The sequence below is a fragment of the Cucurbita pepo genome, chromosome LG15 (assembly GCF_002806865.2).
Source record: "Cucurbita pepo subsp. pepo cultivar mu-cu-16 chromosome LG15, ASM280686v2, whole genome shotgun sequence".
NCBI lineage: Eukaryota > Viridiplantae > Streptophyta > Magnoliopsida > Cucurbitales > Cucurbitaceae > Cucurbita > Cucurbita pepo.
The window spans coordinates 2265811-2276136 of NC_036652.1; the positions used below are offsets into that span (position 1 = coordinate 2265811).

A 10326-nucleotide genomic window follows, 5' to 3' on the forward strand; every position below is an offset into this window, starting at 1 on the left:
AATATTATAATAATTATTATTGCTACAGAAATGCAATGATGATGTTAAATTGGTAATGAAGATGTTCCGCTTTTACCCTTCCTATAATAGAAGAGCATCTTCTTCGACGCGTCACCCTTTTATTTATTTATTTATTTATTTATTTCAATGTGTTATATTATATTTACACGTCATCTCCCAAAAACTTTTATTTAAATATCATTTTGTTTTTTTATTTTTAAAATCTAATATTTGAATTTATACCCCAATTTTAAAAATTAAAATTAAAATAAAAACAACTCATCTAGGCTAAATTACTATATTGTCCACTTTGAGTAGCTCACTCAACTTCCTCAAAAGGTCAGAGATGTATTCTTCATTCCCTAAATTAGTCGATGTGAGACCTTCATCATCCAACACACACCTCCCCTCGAGGATATTGACACGGCTAAGTTTAGGGCATGACTCTGATACCATGTTAGGAATCAATAACTCTCCACAATGGTATGATATTGTCCACTATAAGTATAAGCTCTCATGGTTTTGTTTTGTGCGATGTATTCCTTTACTTAAAACCCATGATCATTCCCTAAATTATAAAATTTTAAAACTAACATTAAAAAATTCGGAGATAATCTATGAAATGTCAGTAGACAGTTTTCATTCGTATTTTGATGATAATAATTTTTTTTTTTAGATTCATAATATTTCTTAAATATAATAAAGAGTTTTGAAATTAAAACAAAAAAAAATTGAAGGGTATTAATTAGTTTTATTTTTTGTTTAAAGATATTTTTAAAATAAAGTATTAAATATTTTAATGGAATATAAAGTATATGCTACTTTTATTAAGCTATTAATTTAATACCAAATATTTATCGAGATTAGTGAAATTACCAAAAAGTACTTACATTCAACTGACATTTACGAATTTCTCTCCCTCCCTCGATCCTTTCAAACCGTTGTCTTGTTCTTTCTGCGCCTGAGTTGAAGCCCACCATTTCAGACTCTCCACCGAAAGCAACGCGCCGTCGTGCTTTACTTTCAGAGGCGTTTCCCTTCCGCTTCACTTTCTCTTCCATTCAGCTTCCTCAGCTCTCACCGATTCTTCTGACCTATCGAAACCATGAGCAGATTCAGCAGATTCGAGCTGATTGACCGCTACTACTCTCACTGTCCTTCTCTTCTACTCACCGAGGCTGAGACCTCCATTGTCCTCCCCAAACCTCTCGCATTCCCCTTCCATTCCTTTGTTGAAGAAGTGGATGACTTCGATTTCGCCTTCGACTTGTTGAGCCATCGGCGTGTTCGACCTTCCGCGTTTGATGTCTTCGATTCCTTCACCGATCTGGTTCGGATCGATGAGGCGCCGTTGGTTTCGTCTTACCGGCGGATTCGGAGAGTTGAGAAATCGAGAGATGAGGTTTTGTTGCAGAAGTTGAGCGATCGAGTTAGTGAGCTCGAGGCGCGGTTTGATCGGTTGAGTAGAGCGAGGGTTAGTGGTTATGGTGATCGGAAGTACTCGTTTACGAAGGAAATTAAAGGAGTGGAGAAGAATAGCGTCGATCGGAAGTATAAGCTGGTAGCTGAGATCAAAGATGGGAAGAAGACCAAGGAGGGCAACAATGGTGGAGTTTTGCAGAACTACAAGTGGAGTGCTGAGATTAAAGGGAAGAACGAGAGAGATCCAATCAGGAAATACACTGTGGAGGTTTCAACTGGAAATGGAAACGAGAGTACTGAAAAGAAGGATGAGAAGAAAAAGAAGGGGAAGAAAGTCGGGAATGAGACGCGTGTGGTTGAGATTGACGACACTGAAGATCAAGGAGCTGTTGTCTTAAGACAGGTATCGACATTAATTGATAAGCTTTTCATAATAGTTCCAAAATCTGGTGGTATTCGTAGAATTTTATCGTTGTTTCTCTTTCTTTTTTGTTTTTCTGCCTTGGAAATTGGTAATTCTTATATGAACAAGATTGATGAATTGCTTGAGTTTGGATTGCCTTTTCAATGGACGCTTAAAACTAATGAAGGGATTCGTTTCCTGTTAAAATCATATTGCAAGGAGCAAATACTCGATCAATTTGAAGAGATATAGATCTGTTTCTGTAGGTTGAATTCAAAAGATTTACTGAAAGGAACATCCTTTTTTTGGCCGGTTACTTCAAGTATATAATAGAGAAGATAAGGTGGGAAGTTTTTGTGCCTTGAAAACGTGGTAGAGGATGGAATTTGTTAGCCCCTTCCAGACCCCACTTATTATTGATTAGGTAAATAGTTTCTGATTGTACCCGATCCTTTCTTATCTGGCTATTTGAAAACTCTCTTGAAATGCTGTGTCAAATGGTTTTTTGAGTGCATTTAATCAACCGATCCTTGGATTACGTGTGTAGGATGACTCCTCTCTGGTGAAGTGAAGGGATCATTTTCAAAAAGGGCCGGAAAAAGCGGGGAAAAAAAAAGTCTTTAATATGCAACTTTCTAAATATTTAAAATTTATCAATCCTAATGGAACTCAGCTCCATGTTTAGTTTTCTAAGCTTGCAGTTTCAACTTAGTCGATCATTAAAAATGACCCTTATAAAGGGTGTTTCGTTCTCTTCCCCAACCGATGTGGAATCTCACAATCCACCTCCCCTATGGGGACAGAGTCCTCGCTTGCACTTGTTCCCTTCTCCCATCGATGTGGGACCCTCCCAATCCACCCTCCTTAGAGGCCCAGCGTCCTTGCTGGCACACCGCCTCGTGTTCAATCTCCTTCGAGGCTCAGCCTCCTCGCTGGCACATCGCCCGGTGTCCGGCTCTGATACTATTTGTAACAGCTCAAGCCCACTACTAGCATATATTGTCCTCTTTGGGCTTTCCCTTTTGGACTTCCCCTCAATGTTTTTAAAGCGCGTCTGCTAGGGAGAGGTTTCCACACCCTTATAAAGGGTGTTCCATTCCACTCGCCAACCGATGTGGGATCTCACAAGATGTCTCATTTAGTTTTTCAGTTGCAGAATTCTATTGTCAAGTTTTACTGTTACAGGAAATATATAGGGAACTTATGAAATGTATTTTTGTGGTGCAAGGCATTTGCGAAGAGAACTAGAGTTGTGGAGAATAAGAAGGGTAAGAAGAAGGAGTTGTCTCCTCAAGAAGCAGCTCTTATCATTCAGTTAAGTTTCAGAGAATACCTAATTCACAGGTCAAAGGTTCTCCGTGCTCTTAGAGATCTGTCAATTGCCAAGACAAAGTTGAAGGAGATCAGAGAATCCTTCAATAACTTTGCTTACTGTCAGCGGCTAGCTCGGGATGCAGAGGAGCGCCAGAGGTTCACTGAAAAAATAATTGTGTTGCTCCTCACTGTCGATGCTATTGAGGTGAATATCTCTCTCTTCTTTCTACTAGTAAATAAGCACGTGAAGTATATGTTTGTTAATATATTATATTATAACTATATGAATCTTATTTCCTTTTCAAATGTTGACTTTTGTTCTACAAAATGATATGTATTTTTAACGTGTAAGACGTTTCATTATCCTGTTATTAAAATGATCACAATTGTTGGCGTTAGTGGGTATAATCCTACATTAAAGAATAATCATGTATTTCTCAGCATGTAGGAGTACCCTCATTTCTTTTCATAGGCCTTGTATACTATTATTTGATTTCTCTTCGTGTTTTGTTATTTAGAACAACGTTTTTTATTCAAAGAGTAATGCGCCTTTTAAGATCCCTGTAGTCTTGTTCTTTGCTTTAGACTTCAATAGTCCTAAATTAATTGTTTTCTTGACAGTTTCACTTGATCGTAATCTCTCACTTGAGTATTAACCAGCATATTATCTTCCTTCTTTCCTTGAAAGAAACTACATCGCTTACTTCATGTAGAGTATTTCTTTGGTTCATCTGTCTGTTTTAGTTTCATGTTCTTTGATTTGTTCTTTCAAATGTTTTGACCGATGTTGCTCAACTTGTTATATACCCTGTTTCCTTGTTGTATCATATGGATTTCTTACTATTCATACTTTTAAGTTAGATTCCTTCCTGCAGCTTCAATTGTTTTTTAAGGTAAAAATACTTGTTTCGTTTATGTGTTTCTTATTTTGTTTGGATCTAACAAAGGATCGAAAATGAAATGTTCAAACAAGCAAAGGTTTGCTCTCTCCCCTCTCCTCTTTCTATTCTCCGAACCTAGCGTTCATCCATTCTTAGCCTTCATCCATCTTAGGGTTCATCCATTTTAGCCTTCTTATGAATGAAAATTCTAGTTTTATTTGAGGCTCTTGTAGAATATAAGGCTTTTTAGAAGCTGTAGTGTCTGAAAGGATTTCCTTTTCATCAATCCTTTTGGCTTGGATCTTTTCAAGATTGAAAAAAAAAAAATGTTTCTAGCCTTTTCTCCATTGTTGTTTATTACAAGCAACTTCTTGGTTTGAGGAAGTTTAGTTGACGTTATGCAGTATCCATTAACATCTCACTTCTTTAGACATGCTGAGTGAGTTTGAGATCTTTCGGTTAAGTAAGAAGATGAATCGTTTTTGTTGGATTTTCACCTTATTCTATGTCTTTAGATCTTTCAACTCAACCTCATTAGATCAAAAATAAAAGATTTTGAAGTTTGGATTAGAAAGAAAGGAAAAAGAAGTAGTCTTTACAAATTTTAGTGATTGATTTTTGGATTCCCAACGGTTTGCTCATTATAAATGGAAGGATGTTAAGGAAACATTAGAAAAGTATCTTCACGGTTTGGTGGTCATCGGTCCTTTTATGAGCGATAAGGCATTGTTGTAAGTAGAAGAGCGGTAACACAAAAGTTTTGCAATGAAAAATGGATAACTTTTGAAACTTGCATTTGAAAATTGAAAAGTGGTCATGAGATGAGCACTCTCATCTAGAGTTTATCGAAGGTTATGGAGGATGAGTTTCAGTCACAAACTTTTTCTTTTCCTTTTTTCTCTCCTTTTCGAGTTAATACCCTTTGAGTAATGGTCTCTCTTTTTCATCTTTGTTCTTGAAAAAGATGCTCATTTCCTAATTGATTAGGAGCTTAAAACTATTTTAATTTATTTTATATTTAAACTAAATAAAAAGAGTTTTCATCAAATTCAAGAAATTGAGGCATTAGGCTTCCCAGGAGAAGTTCACAATTTGGTTTGGTGGCGGTTTGATATTTGGCTTCCGAAGAAGACCTGCTTCGTAAAATCGATCCAAATGATTTAAAACTGTTTGCACTCTTTCATTTACGGCTTCTCTGGTCTGGTTGTCAAATAGTTGTTTTATGGTGAAGGGAGGTGCTCTTCCTTCCTCCATGTCGTGATACTGGCTCACCGCTAGTAGATATTGTCTTCTTTGGGCTTGCCTTTAAGGTTTTTAAAACGCGTCTGTTAGGGATAGGTTTCCACACCCTTATAAAGAATATTTCGTTCTCCTCTCCAACTGATGTGGGATCTTACCGTTGTCGTTTGGCTCTCTGCTTTATTTGCTATTTTGCAATTTAATTGACTTGAGAGAAGTAAGAGATTTTTAATGATATTGAGAAGTCCTGGGGAGAGGTTTGGTCTTGTGTTAAATTTGTTGCTTCCTTTTGGGCATCTATTTCTAAAGAATTTGTAACCATCTTTAGTTTTTGTTTTATTTGGATTGAAGTCGCTGCTTATATTTTATTACCATTATATACATATACATATATATATACATATATACATATATATATATATCTTGTAGCTAGCTTAGTTTCTAGGCTCTTGTTTTAATTACAAGTTCCAGTTGCGTCATTCTAGGAGTCGGTCATATGTTTCTTCAAGCACAATCTAAAACTTTTCTTGTCAAACATGAAAGCTTATATACTTATTAAGTTGATTGCGAGATAAATAAACAATGACCTGAGACATACAAATGTAAGGGATTAATACATTGCATTTCTTTTGTAGGGAGTTGATCTGATGGTGCGAACTTCAAAGAGGTCAATGGTAATCGAGCTAGAAGCCATGCTTGAGGTGGTCGATCCCCAACCTGTTAAAAGATCGATTTCCTTTCGGAGAAGAACGTTTGATATGCCCAGTGGAAGCATCAATAAGGAAATTGCAGCTGGTGTAGCCCAGGTAGTCGAGTTGATCGATCAAGCAGAGAACAGTGTCAATGCTCATGAGGCCTCTGAATAACGTGATTTCTCATAGTACTGCCTCTTTCGAGTTTCGAGTAACGGTTCCTGTAGAAGATGGAGCAGCGGCTTAGTCGATGAGATGACTTACATCTTCGGTATGTTTTACAGAGCTGAGCTTTTGATTATGCAGTGTTTATGCTTGTATTGTGTCCAAACTATATTTTTACCTAATCTTTGCTATGTGGATTGATATCTATCTATGTCATATGAAACCTTTGGACTGCTGAGTTTTATAGCAATTTCTTTCCCATTTTCTTCTATTTTAACTTCCATGGCATCTTGATCATGACTGCAACAATGGAGAATAGCTATTTAAGTTGCTCAAAAGATGGCACATAGCCAACTTGGAGAAGTTCGTGAAGGACTTGATCACGAACATAGAACATCCATTTCGACATATTTTGTTCGAGAATGAAACCCGATATGACTAGCCTGGACACTCATGTCATCATACCAAAGTCTACGGGTTACTTATAATAGGCTTAAACCCAATTTCACAAAAGAGTTTATGTAACCAAATATCTTAGCAGTTCGTGAATATAATATAAGATTTGAGTCGAACATTACGAATAAAATGAGACTTTAGAGACTATTGGTGAGTAGAAATCTAAGGTTGTTACAGTATGTATGCATGTGGTTCGAACTCAAGTTCAGTATAGATTGAGGCTTAAAATATAGATGGGTTGTGATATGAAAACTCTAACCAATTGGATATGAGAACTCTATGTGATATGCAATCTTAAAACCCGAGAATGAAGATAATTTTATCCTAAATTATCATAACTCTTGGAAATTCGATCTAATAATCTCATCGAAGAATAAGACTTTTTGATTTAAAATATCCAAGAACCTCAAAACGCTAAGAAAACACCTAATGAAAAGTACAATATGAATTATCTTGTTGATTAAATATCTAAGGTAAAAAGAATTTATTTGAGATTTGAATTACTGCAATGGCATGATCGAGCAAGTTATGATGGCCGATGACATCTCAAGACTTGGGGTGGCGTCAAGACATATGGATCTTATCGATGGGGATCGAGATGACAAGATGAGATGCGACGTTGCATTGAGAGACCTTGGCCGGAGTAGAGGCAACGTCGAGTCGAATGATTTGGCCTAGTGTAGAGGCAAGTGGATGTGTCGCAGACGATTGAACATGCACGCATAGGCGGCGTGTGTGGTTGAACATGCTTGGATTCCGCACAAGCGATGTTCGATTGGCAAGAGGCCGATGAAGCCACAAAGCCGGGGCGAAAAATATATATGGGGCTTAATTCCCCTTAAGGCTAGTCATGAGCGTGTCAAGGTCATGAGGCCGCACGATAAAAAATGTAGGACCGTGAGAGTTGGTGCAATGATCATATCAAGTTCGAATGATTCTAAATTTTGCTCTTTTTACTACATTTTCTAAGTTTATTTTATAAATACGGTGGAAATAAAACATTATTATACGAAAATATTAATTAATTTTTTATGAAAACAAATTTTATTGGTATTTAATTTATGGAATTAGTCATCCATACCAAAGTAATGAGAAAAAATTAAATAATTAATAATCAAATAATAATTACAAGTATTTGTAAAATGAGTATTAATCATTAAATTAATTAATTATAAATTTTATATAATAATTTTTTAAAATAAAAATATCACTATCATTATAAGAAAACCAATTAACATCACCACCCACTAGAATTTAGGACCACCAATAAATACAAAATTACTAATCTGTCCCTCAAAACGATAAATTTACACATAACTCCTCCAGAGTGCCTTACAAATTTCTAACTTTTGGTGTCCACTTTGGTAATTTCCATCATATTTTCCCTCACAGTCACAGACTGTGTCACAGCCACAACTCAGCTCTTTTCACCTTAGAAAGACTCTCCAAAACACCCAGCGGTGAAATATGTCCCATCACAGTCACTCTCTTGGCCTCAAGATCTATGCTGAATGACGTCACTCCTGTCAGTTACAATTTTAGTAAATGATAATAATAATAATAATAATAAATGTCATTTTCTTCCTTAAATTTCCTTTTTTAGCCCTTTTATCCCTATTTTTTATCCTTTAAATATTGTTTTATTTCTTTTCAATTTTTTACTATAATTTTAATTTTTTAATCAAATTCCAAATCACAAAAATAAAATTTAAAAATATTTCTTTTTAGTATTTAAATTTTTTCTTAATTTTCAAAATATTGGTCATTATAAATAATACAAATATATATATATATACATACATATATATATATATATATATGTATATGTATGTATGTATTATATGTATGTATTATATGTATGTATGCATACATACATACATACATATAATACATACATATATATATACACACACATAAACACATACACACATACATATATATGTATGTATGCATGCATACATATATATACATACATACATATATATACATACATACATACATATATATATATATATATATATAGACACACATTAAATCTACATTAGAAGTNATATGATTTTCTACCTTCCATTTTGGTGAGATGCCTCTTAACTTTACTAGCACAACCTTGGCAGTGAAGCGCCACCTTCATAACCACCACATGGAAGACATTCTCCGGTGGGGGCGGTGGCGAAGAAAGCATAAGTGTCACCGGCTTCTTCACGTCGTTCGTCGTTCCCGTGCTCGGGGACTTGCCAAGCTTGGAGTACTTCACAGCATTGCTCACAAACCTCACACGGTTGCCATTGGCATTGGCATTCTTAAGGCTGTTGGCTCTAGCCAGGCTTCTTCTTGACACGACTGCGGACCGAGGATCGGCGGGGATGCAGACTGCGGTGGCGGCCGGAGAATGGCACATGAATTCTCCTAGTTTCTTCATGGTTAATGGTGGAGTTTGAAGAAAATGAGGGTAGAGGCTGCTTTATAATATGAATTTGTTGAAGATGTCTCTTTCAGAGGTTAATGGCGATCATAGAGAGAGTGGCAGAAATGGCACATTGCTCTCTAGTGCTTTCTTTTTTCTTGGGTTTGGATGGTGATTGGTTGGACCACACATGTATAAAATTAGAGGGCGTTTTCATGTTCAAATTGAAGCAAGGATTAACATTTCTCGAGGGTTATCGACCTTTCGTCTCAGGACTAGGTAGAAAGTTTACAACAATGTTAGAACAGTCGAGTTGTTTGGCATGCTTCTTGGAGATATTGTGATATCCCAGATCGGTTGTGGATTAAAACGGAACACCTTTTATAAGGGTATGGAAACCTCTCCCTAACAGACGAGGGGAAGCCCGAAAAGAAAAGTTCAAAGAGGACAATATCTATTAGCAGTGGGATTAGGTCGTTACAGAGATGGAGTGGCATATTGAGCTATATATATCCATGAGGGGAGCGGACCTCTCCCAACTTTTATAGCCTTATCTTAATTTAGTCATGTCAATAGTATATTCAAGTATCGAACAAAAGAGTTGCGGGTCTCGAAAGTGACATTTAAAGTGTAGTCGTAGTGAAGATCCGAGCTAAATTGGACAGACAATGTGCCCGAGAGAAAAGACATGTTTAAGGAATTGGAGAACAGTTGGAATGTCACAATTAAGGCTGTCCACATCACTAATTCTTTATCAATTTTCCATTTTATACTAGGTCAACCCTAGACTCAATTAAACACGGCATTCCTTTTTTTTTACTTTTATTATTTTTTTTATTTTAAATAAATCTCTAAAATTTAAAAAATTAATTTTAAAACAATTTATTGATATAATTCTCTGTCAAAATATTCCCCGACAACAATCTGGGATTTCATCATGCAATACTTTTACTCGAAGGGCCCAAACATACACGTCCAATCAGAATCAAAGACTCGAGAAAAATCTTCAAACAGACCAAACGTAACGTGTTAGAATTGTAGAGAAAAATGACGTTTTCAAACAGAGGGTACAAATTCATTAGAAGATACTGAGGATAAAGATTTTGGATTCAGGGGCATCTTTTCGTTTATCATGGACAAACTATTTTGAAATTTTAAATTTGAAAATATATGAAAGGTGTATTTTGTTGAGAAAAAGAAGGTGTCTCTTTGTTCGGGAACTGTTTTTAAATTTTTTTGGAAGGTGTATCTAATCCTTTGAGATTAAAGGATAACGATATGTCTCGAGATTGAAAGAAGTCTGTGGAATACTCTGAAGAGTGCTATGATGGTAACCTGCGACACAAAATT

The 10326-nt window shown here is 35.9% G+C and overlaps 2 protein-coding genes across 2 annotated transcripts; one reads left to right on the forward strand and one right to left on the reverse strand.

Moving 5' to 3' along the window:
* The first annotated feature begins 877 nt into the window (after positions 1-877).
* On the forward strand, positions 878-6374 carry LOC111811623 (BAG family molecular chaperone regulator 7-like). Its single transcript, XM_023698560.1, has 3 exons — positions 878-1825; positions 3054-3344; positions 5895-6374. Exons 1-3 carry the CDS (start codon positions 1106-1108, stop codon positions 6123-6125), a joined length of 1242 nt encoding a protein of 413 aa, XP_023554328.1. The 5' UTR covers positions 878-1105; the 3' UTR covers positions 6126-6374.
* A 1417-nt stretch (positions 6375-7791) lies between these two features.
* On the reverse strand, positions 7792-8984 carry LOC111776278 (protein SODIUM POTASSIUM ROOT DEFECTIVE 1-like). The gene is made up of 2 exons (XM_023655689.1): positions 8637-8984; positions 7792-8095 (listed from the first exon to the last, which is right to left on the reverse strand). The coding sequence occupies exons 1-2, from the start codon at positions 8968-8970 to the stop codon at positions 7977-7979; spliced, it is 453 nt and encodes a 150-aa protein (XP_023511457.1). The 5' UTR covers positions 8971-8984; the 3' UTR covers positions 7792-7976.
* Between the last annotated feature and the right edge of the window lie 1342 nt (positions 8985-10326).

Bases quoted from the DNA above. Each gene is read 5' to 3' on its own strand.
- LOC111811623 (XM_023698560.1), top strand. From the start codon at position 1,106: ATGAGCAGATTCAGCAGATTCGAGCTGATTGACCGCTACTACTCTCAC. The intron at 1,826-3,053 runs GTATCGACATTA...TTGTGGTGCAAG, and splicing joins GAGCTGTTGTCTTAAGACAG to GCATTTGCGAAGAGAACTAG. The intron at 3,345-5,894 runs GTGAATATCTCT...TTTCTTTTGTAG, and splicing joins TCACTGTCGATGCTATTGAG to GGAGTTGATCTGATGGTGCG.
- LOC111776278 (XM_023655689.1), bottom strand. From the start codon at position 8,970: ATGTGCCATTCTCCGGCCGCCACCGCAGTCTGCATCCCCGCCGATCCT. The intron at 8,096-8,636 runs GTAGAAAATCAT...TGTAACTGACAG, and splicing joins GCATCTCACCAAAATGGAAG to GAGTGACGTCATTCAGCATA.